Source organism: Argopecten irradians, chromosome 5 (genome assembly GCF_041381155.1).
Source record: "Argopecten irradians isolate NY chromosome 5, Ai_NY, whole genome shotgun sequence".
Classification (NCBI taxonomy): domain Eukaryota; kingdom Metazoa; phylum Mollusca; class Bivalvia; order Pectinida; family Pectinidae; genus Argopecten; species Argopecten irradians.
In genome coordinates this window covers 34,906,765-34,925,441 of record NC_091138.1, presented here as the reverse complement: position 1 = coordinate 34,925,441, position 18,677 = coordinate 34,906,765, and the positions used below count along the sequence as shown (strand labels likewise).

The 18,677-nt window shown below is 35.9% G+C and overlaps 1 protein-coding gene across 1 annotated transcript in view; it reads left to right on the top strand.

The window, feature by feature from the left end:
- The window catches only part of LOC138324389 (uncharacterized), a 182,988-nt gene that overhangs the window by 137,191 nt on the left and 27,120 nt on the right, over positions 1-18,677 (top strand). The window contains 8 exon segments of the mRNA XM_069269457.1: positions 1,612-1,713; positions 3,249-3,365; positions 6,258-6,305; positions 8,325-13,179; positions 13,270-15,104; positions 15,779-16,065; positions 16,068-16,506; positions 17,731-17,853. Coding sequence (XP_069125558.1) covers positions 1,612-1,713; positions 3,249-3,365; positions 6,258-6,305; positions 8,325-13,179; positions 13,270-15,104; positions 15,779-16,065; positions 16,068-16,506; positions 17,731-17,853 — 7,806 coding nt within the window.

Here is an 18,677-nt window from a genome sequence, read left to right as displayed (position 1 = left end):
TACATTAGAGCATCAGTTAACAGCAAAACGCTAGTATTGTACACTTACCAGTCAATTATTTTGATGGAAACTAATTAAAAAATTTTTTTTTAGTTATACAAAAGTCATGCATATGATTTTTGACACTTTGGAATGACAGATTTGGAGACCATGCAAATAAGCTGCACTAGAGGGTTAAGGAATATTATCACTTCTATACTCAAAATTAACCATGGCGTCACATATATAGTTATGCAGATAAAATCAATGCCTCATTAGGCACAATGAAATGTATTGGAAGATATATATTCATGGATAGTTTTCCAGGGATTATATTTTGTGTTCCATACAGATTAATTGCCATAGTAAATGTAATTGTTGGGATAGTGACAGCTTGGTGAAATATTCAGGTTTGGATTTTCCTGTTAGAAAGTCTGCAGGTGGTTTCTGTAGCAAGGTCAAGGTCATGTATGTTTTGTAGTCATCAAAGTCAAACATGTGTTACCTAATATGGTGATAGTGTGGGCTTCATTTGTTATTTAATGTGTTATAAAATTGTTATTGCCAGTGTAGAGATATGTAGCTATGCATAGGTCATGGCCACCTAGACATTTTGAGATTGATTAAAAATATCTCGTAACATATTTTCAAGGTTGTGTTTTGGAAGTTTAATTTGTTTTGAAAGTATTTCTATGTGATTCTTATGTCGTCGACATGTTTGTTGATGTTTGCTCAAGGTTTTTACAGGGTTGTTGAATCTTAATTCATCAGAGGTAGAATCTTTAAGGATGGGTAGACTGCATTTCTTGCTGGATTTATAGATGATTAGAAATGATATTGCATGTATTCTTATTTTTATTTTGAATAACTTATTCTAATAGAGATCTAAAACAGCTAAAGAATACTTAAATTGTCCCTATCATTCATATAACCGGTACCTGATGTTCAATTCAGGTACAAAATTATTACTCAATCAACTCCCATCCAAGTCTTGAGACAATGTGGTCTGTCTTAAGAAATCATTGTGGAGATTTAAATATCATACAACAGCCAGATTAACAATTAAGATCTTAATTAATTATTTAATTTGTGAATACCAACAGTGAGCATATTAATATCTGTACTAAACATTTAAAACAAAATGACAGACACAGAACCCTCCATTAGTTCCTTACACTGAAAACCTCCCTATAATCTTGTCTTATCTTTCTGTTCTTTTGCCTGTCTTTCCAAATGTCTTACAACTTAACGTGAACAGGTGAGAGATAGATTCATGCATTGAAAGTTACAAGTTGTCATTGTAAGATTGATATATGCATGGTTAAGAAATATATGTTCTGTCAATACAGATCAGAACTTTACAAAAGAAAACAAAAGCAAAAAGTTAGGGAATGAAAAGATAGAATGTATACTTTGACTTTTATAAGAAAATTTTTGATAGAAAGAAGACGGGGGAAAAAATTTGAATGATAGTGTCTTAAGTTTAAAAGTTTATGATTGTCAATATTTCAGACAATATGTATTGTTAAGCATAATAGCAATGCCAAACAGACAACTATTATTTTGAAATGTTCTCTAAAAAACCCAACACATCACTGGGTCATAAAAATGTTTGATGTATATGTACAACAGAGTGGAAGGAGCTGGAAGAGAGTGGCTTCACTAAGCGGAAGGTTAAAAAGGTCACGTACGATCCCCACCAGCCCACCGTCTTCGGTGAATCAGATTTCCGAGGTAGTCTTATTACGTTTCTATTGCCTCAAGCGTGCAACATTCTGGAGTGGTGTTTGCTAGAGTCTTTCATAATTTCCCAAGTTAACTAATCTATATTAATTAGAAGAATGAGTGTAACGAGCCTGCTGTTGATGACATGAGGATAATCAGCATGTAGTCGAATGTCCTCCGTAAAAGTCTATATAGAATTAAATATATAAATTATATTATAAATTCAATAGCCTACATCGAAGAATTTGAGCAAATGAATCAAGCATGTTTATTGAAATGTATAATGGCGATGTACTGCATTTGTAAGCAGGTTTATTTTATAGATATTAATAGAAGATTTATGCAGGTTTCCTGTTAATTCCAATAATTAAATGATAATTGCTTGATTTTTGATACCCTAGTGAAGAAACCACATGATTTTGTGGTTGGTATTTTATGAGTACATATGCGCCGTATTTCATGGAAACAAACTTTTTGCTATGCAGACGCTTAATGATGCTCCATCGCTGACAAATCGTATTTTTCTCTATCAAAAACAGGAGCAGACAAATTAGTATTTTTCTGCAATTACAAATTTGAAATGTTACTCACTTTACATCATTACCAACATTGAAAAGTTTGAACTTCTAATTTTACTTCAAGATAAAATATCAAAAATAATTAATTGCATGCCAAAAAAATTCTGTGGCACTTTGTCCTATATGAAATAAAGTACTAATTGCGCATGCGCCAAAAGCAAAATAGATTATTTTGTATTATTTATTATGTTAATTAGACATACAAATACACAATTAAACATCAATTATTTTTCAAATGATGTGTATTGATTATGCTCTGTCAGCGATGGAGCAAATTTGAAAATTGTACGTGCATATTTCGGATTTTTGATATATCCAGAAAACATATTCATTGATATATATATTGCTTCAAATATTGCGAACATAATACTATTAAAAGTAAACAGAATTCCTTAGTACTTTGGCTGAAATAAATTTTAACAGATATTGATTGCTCACCCTTCTATAATAGATAAAATACTTGCCAAAAGACTTGAAATATGCTAATCAGACCTCTAAATTCTTCCCTGTTACACAGTTATGCCCCTTTGTAAATCATGCTGATGATCGACATGTATGAAATATATAGAATTATATCCCGTAGTTATTTAGCCAATCTGCATGCCGTTGTTTTTATATCGATAATTTCTGTTATGCTTTAGTTGCATATTTTAACATGGATTGTGTGAAATAATATTTGTTATGATACATATTTTTTGGTTTATTCTGTAATATTGTGATGTTAGATATGAAGGATGTTTCCTTCTAGTATACAGCATGTATTTTAACAACTTATTGAAACCTTCTACTTTGTTATGGTAGACATTAAAAAGATAATAAGCAATAAAACCTTTTGGGATCTTATCCCCAAAACACATTTGAAAAGATTCCTCTGAAAGAATTATCATAGACACTTGCTACTGGTAAAAAAAAGTTTTTGAGACATTCCCCTAAAGTGCACAAGATCTGCCATTTTGAATATTTCAGTGAGCTCAGAGCAGACGTCCTCTGATACACCAACTATAACTATCACAGAGGACCATAGTGTTCCTACAGATGAGGACGATTACGTTTCCTATTTTGGGATTAAAACAAGTGAAACAGGTTAGATCACTCTTGACACCATCTTGTGTCTGTGTTCTGTAGTTCCTCTTTATGGGCACTGCCTCTGAACTGTTGTGCTGGTGTGTATATCCATTGATATTGTCTGTCCTAGATCTTCTGTTCAAAACTGTGCAGATATTGTATGTCTATGGCCCACATCTTTTTAGATGCTGCAATCTTGGATGATAGTTTTCCGTTGTGACATTCTTTTAGATTCAGTGTTTGTCTATTGTCAGTATAATTCGACTGGGTGATGTGTACTGTGATTTGCTAGTCTTAATGATTTGATTTGCGACATGCTTCAGCTAGAGTTTTGACCAAATGATACTGGATGATGCTCTCTTCATTGGCCCGAAAACAGGCTATTTAGTTCTGAGTATGACACAACTGTTATGTCCTCTTGAAAGTGTCATTGCATCATAGTACGTAGTTCTGACAGTGTGTTCTGGAAATTGCTATGTTATTCCCCATGAATTAGTCTTAATCTTAATCCCAGTTATATGGTTTTGGTACCTTGCCCTAATTTGCAATTGGTAATTTTCACTGACCCAATATATCTGTCCCTGGTCCAATATCAAAAGCCATAGAAACACAGGGTATTGGTTACTCTCACTGTCCCAATATATGTCTCCTTGGTCCAAAATCTAAAGCCATAGAAACACAGGGTATTGGTAACTCTCACTGTCCCAATATATGTCTCATTGGTCCAAAATCTAAAGCCATAAAAACACAGGGTATTGATATTTCTCACTGGTCGAATATATCTCTCCCTGATCCAAAATCAGAAGCCATTGAAACACAGGGTATTGGTAACTCTCAATGGTCGAATAAATCTCTCCCTGGTCCATTATCAAAACCATAGTAACACAGGGTCTTTGTAACTCTCACTGAAACTATATATTTTCCTAGTATCTTTAACCATAGAAACACAGGGTATTGGTAACTCTCACTGTTAGAATATATCTCTTCCTAGTCCAAATTCTAAATTCATAGAAACACAGGGTATTGGTAAATCTCACTGGTCGAACATATCTCTTCCCATTATCTAAATCCATAGAAACACAGGGTCTTGTAACTCTCACTGAAACTATATATCTTCTCAGAATCTATAACCATAGAAACACAGGGTATTGGTAACTCTTACTGAAACTATATATCTTCTCAGTATCTTTAACCATAGAAACACAGGGTATTGGTAACTCTCAATGGTCGAATATATCTCTCCCTGGTCCATTATCAAAACCATAGAAACACAGGGTCTTGTAACTCTCACTGAAACTATATATCTTCTCAGTATCTATAACCATAGAAACACAGGATATTGGTAAGTCTCACTGGTCGAACATAGCTCTTCCTGGTCCATTATCTAAATCAATAGAAACACAGGGTCTTGTAACTCCCAATATATGTCTCCCTGTATGTACAGTCATTACAGCACAGGGTCATAGTAACTCTCCCTAGACCAATATATAGTCTAATTACAAGCACCGGATTTGCATAAAGTGTTGTCCATGTCCATGCCGTCTTCTCCCCTCCCGTCATGTCATGTCCTTTACGGTATCATACGAAGGCAGGGGACTTTATGTTTACACACATTTCTAGTTTTAAGTTAAGGTCTGTCACATTACACAAGGTTTCTATTATTCGATAGGAGGGGATGGTATTTGTGCTTATCATTTCTATTCCTGTCTTTCCGTGGTGTAGACCCTCTGGTCTTGGGATCACTTGAGGTGTTTTCAGGAATATCACAGATTTGTTCTGAGTTAGATTTCACTGTTTATTTTCTGCTTCACAGGGAGTTCTAGTCATCTCCTCATTGTCTATATATCTGACAACTTGTGTGTGTATATATATATAGTGTGTGGACCAGTGGTACTGTATTGATGGACCTCATATATACGATATATATATCTAACCCTCATGATTCCACAAGTTTTGTATTGTATTGGTGAAGTTGATTCAGTGTCGTAATTCAGATGGATTCATGTTTCCTTACGAGGAAAATATTTATACGATTTTATAAAGAGCGAGAAAGGTACATGAACTAAAGGGACAAATAGCAGGAAAAGAATTATTTTTTATTAAAGGATAATGAATTTGTATCTGCCAACATAAATTAAAACCAGCATACTTTGGAGAAAAAACCTGATGAAAAATGATTAAAATTGGTTATCAAAAATCCTCCGCAACATTGTATTCTAGAGGGATAACTTGAGATATTATCTTTGATTTTTTTTATATTAAAAAGGTTATGCTAGCTGAATTGACGAATATTAATTCACCTGGATGAAATTCTAGTTTCATTGGTGATAAAAATTTCCTGAAAAATTAACAATTTTAGGTAACCTGGATATTGACATATTTTAATATGATAAAAGCATTGCACGAGTTTGAAAAATTAAGTTTGTACTAGAAGATGTACTTATTTGCAATACGGCATTATTGAGTTCGTAATAGCTAGCATAAGCATGCTACAATTTCATAAATATTTTCCTTTCAAATTGTTTGTAAAGCATGTATTTATCATGTAATGACCACAATGTGAATTTAGTTTTGGTAGCTTTCTGTGATAGAATATAAATATTGTACATCTGTTTAACGTATAGTTAAAAGTTGATTTTGAAGAAACTAAAAATATACATAGTCTGTTATATGTCTTGATGGTTTCATTTGTCTAGTCATAGTTAATTGTAACATACAAGAACTGTTCTTAGCTAGCTATAAGCTTCATTTGTTGAGGAACAAATTGAGAATTTAAGATATTTTCATTCACAGAAATCCTCATCATTTAGATAAAAATGTTTCATTGCATTTCTTAATTTCAGCAATCACCTGCATTGATTTCTCACTTTTTTTGCCATATTATATATGTAATACTCTCTTTCTGTATAGAAGAAGATTCAGCGTTCCAAGACAGTGCCTACCCTGAAGACGATACAGGTAGCCATCTTGTTTATAAGCCCGCAGCAGGAACATTACTTCGGCACTCTAGTTAAAACATGTTACCCTAGCCACTCACTCTGTTTCAGCGCCTGTTATAGCGTGTATCCCAGTGTTCCCCGGCATGTCCTGTAACATACACTCAACACTGCCATAGTCGCCGCCATTTCACAAAGTCCACGCCTAAATGCTAATTATTCTTTTGTGATCTAGAGTTACCTCCCTTGGACGTTGGTATTTAGATGTTACCTCATCTTTTTCAAGGAGAAAATTGTTTATTTTTCACACAATTTTGATGATGAGGTTACTAAATAATCAGTGCCAGCTTACTATAGAAGATAATTCTAAGAAAACGACACTGATGGAAAATGTTTCACGATTATTCCACAATCTTTTTTAAAATATGCTGGAAATCTAACAAAGGTGAAAGATATGGTACAGTTGAAAAGTTCAAGGTCATTATTGTTCGATAAATTCAAAAAAGAAAATGAAATGGACTTTATTAGATGGTGGAGACCATATGACAGGAAGTTGATTTGTGCGTTTTTCATTTACTAAACAAGGTGTTAGGTTCTGAGTACAGTGTGATAAAGGGTGTACAATATTATGTAGAGGATTTCTCCGTGGCTTTTTGTAGCTTTGAAAGTTTGATCCTCTGGAGGTAGGGAACATATTGGACAGGATTGACCAGGGAGAGGTCTGGCTGAAGTCTTGACCGCTAGCCTTCTTATCTCACCGGAAAACAGCTGCAGATCTGTCGCTAAAGTATCTCATATGGTGGAACACTTTTATTACCATATATAACACCTTGTTTAGTCCTAATACTCATGATTAATATAGCGGAGATTATAACATGATGTTTGTTTTGCATTTTAAGGGGAGGAATGAAGCACCCGTATGAATGAAGTTTAAAATATATAACTTTGTATCATTTAAAATTGTTTATTAGTTTAACAGCCCAGCGTCTCCATATGTAGCCCGATGTCTGTGTTGTGTTTCATATTGGATGTGTAACAGAAGTATACCTGTATTTTGAATTCAGTGTAGATAAGTGTAATGCCAGCATATTTTCAGTGTAGTTAGTGATAACACCAATGTTTAAGTGTAATACCAGTGTTACCAGTGTAATATAAACAATGTATGTTGATGTAACACAGGTGTATTAAGTTACTACACAATGTCAATGTCAATGTCAATAGTGTAGCTGAAATATTAGTACTGTAGAGTAAGATCAATGTTACACCAGTATACAGTGTTTATGCCAATGACAGTAGAATATCTACCAGAATTACACAAAGAAATACAGCTGAATCTTGTAATATCTTGAACACAAAGATAGATCCAATATAATTGAAGTATTTTGTTGGTCTTGGTTCAGACTGATTATTTGAACTTGCTAGGCAGTAACACTAAGATAAGTTGAGGTTTCTTCAAAATGACAAGGTTCAGCTGTATTTGGTTTTTCACCTTGTATTAATTAAACAGCATTTTAGTGTAACTTTACTGTAAATATCAGTTAAGGTGCATCTATATATTGTGTGACTTCATTAGTGTAACACTATAGCGTTCAAAACTAACATTTTAGTATTAAAATACTCACTGACGTTCTGTTTCAGTCATGCCATTCGTAATCTAATACTTAAAACTGTTTTGCATGTACTTGTCTTGAGTTTCAGAAGTTACATAGTTTGCAGTGAAAATATGAAATATTAACATTGTTTGATTTTTAGCTGAGTTGTATCCCAGTCCAGAAATAATAGGTCTTTTCGTTAGCCCTACCTATTTTTCAGTTTCCAGTAATCACTATTAATCAAAGACTTTTTACAAGCTAACAGGAAGGCCAGACCAGCTTGTGTAAGGTAACTGGCTTTTTCAGAAAGAAAAGACAACTCTCTTTTAGTTTTCTATTACTAGGGGAGATAACTATCACTTCCATAGGTTTACTAATTCACTAACATGTGTTACCTCCCTTGTCTTTTAATGCTGCATTGTGGGGAACTTTGGTGGATGGTTAATCAGCTCGTAGTGTAGATGTAGATGTAGAGTCATCTGACAAGCGTCGCAGTGTGGCTGAAATTGTTCAAAAATTTGAACCTGGATCCAAGGAATCAACAACGGTCACCACTGAGAGGTTCACAGAGAGTACTGCGTCCGCCGAGGAGATTTCATTAAAAGAGGAAGTTGCAACTAGTTATGCTGAAGAGACAAGTGTAATGGCACAATCTTTGGAAGAAGTTGTATCTATGGAAACGGTTTCAAGGGAGAAAGTTTCGACCAAGACTTTTGAATCTTCCAAAGAACGAACATCTTCAGCATCAACTTTCGTGGAGACAGTTATGGAACCCGAGTTCAAAACTGTCCAAGAGAGTGGTGAATGCCTACAAAGGTCTTATGAACCATTTGAAGCTATAGAAATTAAGAGACAACAGACCTTAGATGGATCATGTTCATCTGAGGAAGAGGATCTTCCTCCTCCAATTATGCGTAGCATTAAACCAGTGGCAAACATCGTTCATAAAATGGAAACGAAAATTGAAAAAATTCGTCAGGAAGTCCGTAGGGATAGTGTTTCAGATAATGGTTCAGTGACAGATACAAAACCATCAGAAGATGAATTCATTTATGAACAGAAAGAAACTGAAAACTTTAGAACCCAAGAGGCTGGGCCAAATGCTGCTGTTGCTGCAGAAGAGGAGGAAGAAGATGAGGATGATTGGGAAGTTGTTGACAAGGATGAAATAGAAGAATATGAGGAAGAAGCTGTCCCATTTAGTCTTCCATCTCCTCATGAACAGGACGCATCACTGACGGAAGAATCCTTGGAAGAACCACACTTTCAGAAAGTAATAAAAACAGAAGAACATATCATTGAAAGAACAACTGAAGACAACCAAACCCAACATAGTGTTGAGCAAATACATGAGGAAACCCATGAAAAGTCCCAAACTTTTCAAACGGAACAAAAGTCTTATCAAGATTTCTCATTTACAAAAACTGATAGTGTCGAGACTAAACAAAATGGACATATCATACAGGAGAGTTATAAAGAACATTTATATAGGACACCTGATCAGCCAATGGATGTGGATGACCACAAAGAAATGGTTTCCCCATTGCAGGAAGAGAGAATTGGCCTCCAGGACGAGGAGGAGGATGAACTAGCTGATCTAAGCGATTCTTCAGCTGGAGATACGATAGAAATCGCCGACAATGGCTCAGACAGAAGTGAAATTGAAAGTCCTATTGAATTCAAGCAAGACAGGCTTGAACAGAGTCTGAAGGCAGAGGAAAGGGAACAGACACTTCAGACAGCTAGTGAAATCACTAAAGATGTCGAACAAGAATATGTTTCGGTTGAGCAACAACAGTCGGCAACTCAAAAAACGGAACTTTTCCAGGTGCAAGAGTCAGATCTTGTTATGGGTTCCGAATCTTTTACAGTCATCCCTGATGAACAACTTGAGGAAATTAGGGAAAGTAACATAGATAAAGAAACTGATCAGGAAGTCCCAAAACTTCCACAGGAATATGCCTCGTTTTTCGAACAGGAAGTTGTCGTCAAAGCTTCAACAGAGGAGATGTCATTCGCGGCGGAGGATAAAATTGACGAGGAAAAGGTAGAAACCATACAAACAGATGAAATGATGTCCGAACAAATCCAAAATAATGTAAACAAAGAAATTGCATCGTTCTTAGAACAGGAAATAGTTGTGGAGGCTACAAAAAGTACTGAAGTAACAACAAAAGTTGAGGAAATACAGGAGGAGGACGACGAGGAGGAATATGAGTCTGAATGCGTGATGTCATGGGAGGAATATCAATCCCAAGATTTTGCTCAGACTAAATCTGATCACGAGGAAGAACCTGAAGCTGTAACAGTTCAGGTTATTCAACAGGAACAGGATGTCAAACAGGAGAGTATCGAGCACACGGAACTCTTTACTACAGTAAAACAGGAGGCTTTTACCTTTGAGGAGACCACTGAAATCAAACCAATTATGTCGGAAAGTAGAGAATCTGTAGATAGTTTAAAAGACGATTTAGAGGATAAAGAGAATGTAGAACCCGTTAAGGAAATTCATGTAGCTACCAGAGAGGAAACAACTGTGTACAGTAATGTAGGTTTAATTGAACATGTAGAAACTGTTTCTGAACATCCCACAGCGGAAACACTTGAAGATGAAGATAAAGAAAACAAGAAACCAGACCAGGATTTATTTTTGGAAGCAAAAGAGATAAAAACCATTCATGATCAAGTAGAGGCTGTCTCTCCTCTTGAAATCATTACAGATGATGTTCATGAGACACAGTTTATCCCTGCTGAAAAAGCTGCGGAGCTGGAACATATCTCTGAAAATCTTGATGAAGTACCCCAAATCCATACTGATGAACTTCAAACTTCTCCTGATCAAGAAATTGAAGTGGAAGAAATGATTGTGTCAACAGATTTAAAGCGTGACGAGGCAGTGCCCGCCAGTATTTTTACTGCCCCTCCTCCACCTCCACTATACGACGACCATGAATTCTCCTCGGAGTCGGAGGGAGATGAAGAATGTGCACAGGATTCTGAGGAAGAAAGCGAGGATGAAATACAGGTTGTTGTCTCTACAAGACAAGTGGATATGCAGGATTTCGCAGGTAGTAATATTTATGATGAACAGCTTTCTGAAGAAACCCACGAGCAATCAGTAACGGTTGACAAAAGTGAACAACTTGATGAAGTTCATGAGAGTGAAGATAAACAACCGGAGCAAATTCAGGATGACAAACATGATAACAAATATGAACAGGATGAGCAAATTCAGGATGATAAACATGAACAACCTGAACATGTTCAGGATGACAAATATGAACAAGATGAACAAGTTCTGGACGACAATTATGAACAGGATGAGCAAATTCAGGATGATAAACATGAACAACCCGAACATGTTCAGGATGACAAATATGAACAAGATGAACAAGTTCTGGACGACAATTATGAACAGGATGAGAAAATTCAGGATTACAAATCGGAACAACCTGAACAAATTCAGGATGACAAATATGATCAGGACGACAAATATGAACAGGATGAACAAATTCAAGATGACAAACACGAACAACCTGAACAAATTCAAAATTTCAAATCTGAACAGAATGAAAAGGTTCTGGACGACAAATATGAACAAACTGAACAAATTCAGGGAGACAAATATGAACAGGACGACAAATATGAACTGGCTGAACAAATTCAGGACGACAAAAATGAATTGGCTGAACAAATCCAGGATTACAAATATGAACAACCTGAACAAATTCAGGGTGACAAATATGAACAGGACGACAAATATGAACAGGCTGCACAAATTCAGGATGAACAATATGAACAGAATAAACAAATTCAGGATGACAAACACGAACAACCTGAGCAAATTCAGGATTTCAAATCTGAACAGAATGAACAGGTTCTGGACGACAAATATGAACAACCTGAGCAAATTCAGGATTACAAATATGAACAGGATGAACAAATTCAGGATGACAAATACGAACAACCTGAGCAAATTCAGGACATCAATTATGTACAGGATGAACAAGTTCTGGACGTCAAATATGAACAACCTGAACAAATTCAGGATGACAAATATGAACAGGATGAGCAAATTCAGGATGACACATTCCAACAACCTGAACAAATTCAGGATGAACAAGTTCTGGACGATAAATATGAACAACCTGAACAAATTCAGGATTACAAATATGAACAGGATGAGCAAATTCAGGATGACACATTCCAACAACCTGAACAAAACCAGGATGAACAAGTTCTGGACGATAAATATGATCAACCTGAACAAATTCAGGATTACAAACATGAACAAGATGAGCAAATTCAGGATGACACATTCCAACAACCTGAACATATTCAGGATGACAGATATGAACAACTTGATCAAGTTCATGATGACAAATTTGAACAGCCGGAACAAACGACTATGTTTGGAGCCCAAGAAAAAAATGCATTGCAAGAATCAGGAGTTCAAGATTTGGATCATGTCCCTGCTGGAAAGTTTGACGGAGAAGCTTTAAGAGATGAAGAAGAGGAAGAAAAAGATGATTTAGATGAATTTATAGCAGAGACAAAACAGGGCGAGGATGACGCCGATTTATCAGACCATGAACAAAAGGAATTTGAAAGTCTTGAAATTGAAATTGCGAAAGAAGAAAAGGCACTGAAAGAGGAGAGTGCGGCTCTCATTGAATCTCTAGAGGAAATCAAGGATGATATTATGGACTCGGATGATGAAGGGGAAGAACTAAAAGATGATATGGATTCAGAGGAGGAGTTCGTATCTGACGAGGACATTCCCGATCATGACGAAAAAGACGCTACAGATGAACCCTATGTTGAGGATAGGAGATCACCCCAAGCAGAACACATGCCAGAGAAAACAGATGATGAGCTTTATAAGCCTGCCCAACAGGTGATGCCTGATGTGTGTTCCTCATTGTCTGATGAAGACCTGGTAGAAAAACCTGTTAGAATATCTGTATCACAGGATTCTTTTGATAAAGATCGTCGCGAAAGTTACGATAAAGATGCCGATGTTTTCAAAGAAAGTGAACGATCGCCAGTAAAGGAGACATCTGCAGCCTTTTATGATGATGATGAAGACAAACAGGAAATAGAATCATCTAAAGATGATTTTCGACCAATCTCTGACATACAAGAACCAGAGCCGCAAAAACCAACGTCATACCAGGAATTCACACCTCAGGAAACAGATGATGATGATGAACAACATGATCAACATCTTTACCACGAGGACCGGCATTATGAGCAACATCCTTATATGGAAGATGACGAAGACACACTCACATCTATAAGGACGTAGAGGAAATACAGGAGGTTAAGCAAGAAGAGAAGCCATTCTTTCCGCATCATCAAGTGGAAATAAGAAAACAATCTCCATCAGATGAGGAATACCCAGACATTGATGAGGTCGAAGGTCATGAGGATAAATCTCAGTATACAGGAGGTCACTGCTGAAGTCATTGAGGTGATTGAGGGGGATGATGAGGTAGACGATGGGGTTGTAGAAACCACGACAACCACTGTATACACTGAGGAAAAGCAAGAAGGTGACTTGCATACGGAGATTATCCGTGAACACACCACGACAGAACGCACATACACAATTACAGAAATCCTTGATAAGGATGGCCAGCCAATAGCAGAGCTAAAAGATGAAGACATTTTAAGGATCACAAAGGAGAAACAATATATAGATGATATTTCGAAAGAAACTGACGATAAACAGACTGATGATTTAGATGATATGGATGAAATGCAAGTAGATCGAAAGGAATTCCGCGAGGAAAAAGTAAGGGAGATAATCAAACAAGATTCAAAAGAGATATCAAAACAGGAGGAAACGCATGAGCTACTGCAACAGGAGGAACCAGTAAAGACAACAACACAAGAGGAGGAATTTGATGCATTTCTCCAGGAAGAACAGGCAATAGATCGATCAGAATCAAAAGTAGAGAAAATGTCCGACTCCATTGAATATAAACAGCCAATAGATGACGAAAAATCCGTACATGTCTCTGATTTTGAGCCTCCAGATTCAAAAGACACCGAGCAGCTAGTAGACACGGAAATAGAAAAAGTAACTCAAAGGGACAGGTCTCCCTCAGAATCTGATTCTGATGCCGGGCTTGGCATCGAGGAAGGATTCATAGATAGAACGGAGGAATTCATCTGCATCACACGTACTGGTGATTTGTTCGAAAAGGAACATAAAAGTGGAGACCGTTCTCTTCAACATGAAACTCAATTCCCTGATCACATTTTTGATCCCACCACTGGATTCTCACAGGGATCATCACAACCAGATGACCTTCTCAATGGTCCTCATGAAGATGCAATGGCTCAAGACGAAATGGGGGCTGAGCCAGCAGAGGATGAAACAGAGGACCATGCACAGGAATCGTCAGAAAGCACAGACGATCTTGTTATTTCCCGAAAGCTCTCAACAGCACAAGTTGATGAATTTGAACATGAAATTAGGCGTGAACAAGAGGAATTAGATGAAATCATTAGGTCAGAATCAAAAGTAGAACAGGTTACTAAATCGGAACACACTTCAGAACAAATCATCCAATCAAGTCACGAGGAGTCTACAGTGAAATCCTCATCATTTCTGATGGAATCAAAAGCATTTACATCCACAATAGCTTCAAGCGAGCATGGTACAGATACACCTAAGAGTACAGATGAGCGACCTCTTTCACCAAGCTCGTATACTCTTGAAACTGATACTGATATCGACGAGAATACCCATGTTGAGGAAATCGCTATGGATATGGAGGAAAGGGAAGAGCCTGAGGGTAGAATGTCAACTGACATATCTCAACAGATTTTCATTGAACAAACAATTATGTCTCATAGTCGCGAGGAAACATTTCAGGAGGAGGAAAATGTAGATGATTATCATGTCAACGCAAATATGCAGGAGGAAGCAGGGATTAACACTCAACAGGTGTTTGTGGATGATCAAGTGAGAGGGGAGGTCACTGTTGGTCAGGACCACGATGATGATATGTCCAGTTGTGACGAGGAAGAGGATGCTTTAAACTCATTGGAGTCCAAACCACTGGAATATCCACCATCTCCATCGGAATTTACACTTATCACTTCCCAGGATCAGGACACACTTAACCGAGTTCTTGGCCTAGTAGACCAAGACGAGGTTTTGCAGGTGGAGATGGATATCACAGAGGACCAACAAGGGAAGCAACTGCATGACCAAGGTAGATAACTCACAATGTACACGTAAATCTGTTTTAAGTTTTTTTTTTTTTATTTTGCATTTTATCATTATGTTTCCATTCATCACTCTTTTTGCATATTCAGTTTCTGAGAATCAAGTTCCTTACACTAAAATGGGAATGGAATGAATTGGGATAGTACTTGAACTCAGTGAGTAGATAGATCTAACCATGGAATATAAATAGTGCATGTCGTTGAAGCACATCTAGATTTGTGACCAATGCTAGTTGAGTGCGTTATATACACACGGAATGAAATTTGCCATAGTAGCTAACATGCCATCTCAAGGAAATTGATACTTGAAAAATATATTTCTAAATATATACATAAATTATTGTTTCAATGTAAGTTTATCTTATTTCATTATTTTAACTTAATAAAACGAATAACAATATTGTATACACTTCCTAATGTAACAAATAATGTATGAAATCCGTATAAAAATATTTATTTATACATGTATGTAAAATAATGGAATTCATCCCTAATGTAAAATCAAAGATTTTCATATTTGGATATTGATTTTAGGGTCTATCATTTTGAGATTAATCTTCAAACATTTCTAACAATTTCTGGAGTTAGGTTGGAAATTATCATTTATAAAAGTCGTGTAACTTGAGGGTTATTTAGATGAATCCCTTGGTGATCCGTATAGGTACGGCTGAAGATGAGGAAATCGATGAAAACGAACTTCGCATTACGGAGGATTTGCCAGAGGGATATACCGCATCTAGTGACATGAGGGATTCAGAACTAACTGCAGATAATAAAGCTATATCTGAAATGGCTCCTATGGCAATGCAAGTCCAGAAATTAGCTTCATCTCAAAACCGTTATATATCATCAAGCTATGAAAATGTCTATGACGCTGTACCGTTGGACCCGGAGAAAAATCGTCTGTCCATGGATGCAAGCGAATTAGAAATAGGCGACCGTTTTGACACACGAAACAATCCCCATCGCATTTACAATCAACTGAACTTGCTTCTAGTTATGAACAACTTTATGCTAAAGAAGAAGGAAAATCAGAGGAAGATTTAGGTGAGTTACCTCCCCCTACCCCAGATTTAGATTCGTCGGCATTTGTAGATCGCGTAGAAAGTATTGTTCCTCACAGTGTATCTAGCTTAGTTACTGGCGAGATGCCTTCATTTACGTCTCGTCCTTGTCCTATATATATCACTGTTGAGGAGGGTCTCGACAAGCTAGTCTGCGACAAAGACATCCCTGCATCGCCTCTACTGCATCCCAAAGAGTTCAAAGAACGTTCTCTATCGTATGAGCTGTCCTTGGATCCCAATCCACTGGACGGTCGGATGAGACATAATTCCTCGCCGGACATGTCAGCCTTCCAAAACGTCTGTGATAGCACTAACGTCAGAGGTACTAGGATTCGAACAACTAGTATTTTTTTACAGTTTCTAGTTTTTTCTCAATTAAGTCGTTTACCTCCATTATTTAAACCACCAATTAGGGCACCTACTTCTCATTTCTTCTCACTATTTCCATTTTCAGATTTTGTTGCATTCCACAAGCTTTATTTTCATGGCTTTTTCATGTGAATTATTGTTTGCATGCTTGAGTTTTGTTTTAACAAAATGTCTTATTCCTTTCCAGGTATTCTGATACGCTTTGGTTTATTTTAAAAACAAGACGCTAAAAGTACATGTTTTCTTTAGTTTGTTTTAATTCATTCAAATATTGTTTACATGTAATGTATGTATATGTTCTTGAAATCTCCACTGATGATAATTATTGCATGAAAGTAACTAAGTTATCGTAAGTTATTGATTCAGAGTATATTATATTTACAATACCCCCTCCCAAGGAATTGACCTTCGTGCTTACTCATTTCGGGATTTTTCAACATTCTGATTTTTGTCGTGATTGATAATTTTTCCAAGACATTTTCTTTGTGTATTATAATATTGAAAGTAATGAGAAAGCTTATTTTTTCTGGAAATATTCATCAGCTTTGGAAATCATTGACATATTTTGTTATTTCATTTGGAGATAAACAATTTTGCTAAAATACCATTATTTTCGATAAGAAATTAATTGATCACTTACTTTAAGCACAGAGGTCGATTCTTTCCCATTTTAATGTAATGTCAATAAAAGTTTCACAGAAAATACATTTTTACCCATTTGCATGCATTTTTCTTCTAATCAGAACAGTTTTATATCAGAAATTGTTTTAATTAGTCCAGTGTTAACCCTTTTGATTGTGTCACAATGTTGAAGGTCATTTAGGGTCAATTATGACGTACCATGTCATATTTAAGTGGCCAAAGAAGGTCAAAGGCTACCTTCAAAGTGACAAGGTCTAGATACCATATTTACCGCAGTATTTTAAAGTATTTCAAAAAATATAACTACTATATTTATTTATACAAATAATTCTGTAAATGCAATTACTGTATACCAGTGTAACAAATTTATGCAAGGGGTATTGTGTACACGCTATACTTTTTTTAAATCTCCTTCTACTAATCCCGATGTAATGATAATGTAGTAAAACTGTTTCTGATTGCATGTATTCTCACTGGAATGCTATTTTTATTAACATGTAAGTGACCTCAAGTCTATCTCTGAATTAATGCTAAGTCGATACAAAGGAGGAGGAGGAGGAGGAGAAACGGAAAGATGATAGGGTAGAAGAAACGTTAGATGAAAGCTCTTCAAGCTCTGAAGATGCACAACTTGACGACTTTGATGAAAATGAAGAAGGTATTTAACTCCACATTTTGCTATTCATAGTATTGTCGGCGAACTATTGATTCTTAATTGGTTTCCTTTTTTCCAGTTTTATGCTGAATTTATTTTCTTGGTATTTTTATCTATACAATATGTTAATCGTACTGCCACACAAATTGTTAAAAATGGCTAAGGAAAATTCTTCTTTCCATAAATTATACATGCAATGGAAGAAGATTCAAAAATTTAATTGTTGTGAAATCCTTTAACCAAAACAAACAAGTAATAATACATTAAAGAAAATGTAGCCCTATGCCTTGTGTGGCAGTCATTTCAATTCACCCTTATATTTGTAGCATGGAAAACAGTTCTCGGTATCAATTCTTAAATGCATATTTTCACAATTTTTTAATCAAATGTTGCAGATGAGTTCTGCTCAAATTTTGTTTGATTCAGAAAACATTTCAATTTTGATGAGTTTATTATGGCTATATCTAATTTCTTGATTAATTTCGGTTTATGCAAAGAAATCGGTAAAAAGTCTCCCGTACTCTTTTTTTCAATGAGGGGCTCAAACATCACTGCATATTTATTCAATGTGAAAATATGTGTATTTCTCAGCTTTCGATGATGACAAGAATGAATCTAATTTTGTGCTATTAAAAAATGAGAATCATAAGTTATCTGATTACATTCGCTGTCAAAATATCAAAAAGCTAAATGCATGTAGTACAAAATTAGATACTTTGATTTTTTCATATTTTGGTAAATTCTATTCTTTTGTATATTTTTCTACAAATTTTTGACGCCAACAAAACTTTCTTTGTGTACCTGCCGAGTTCTGTGATCTTTTGTAA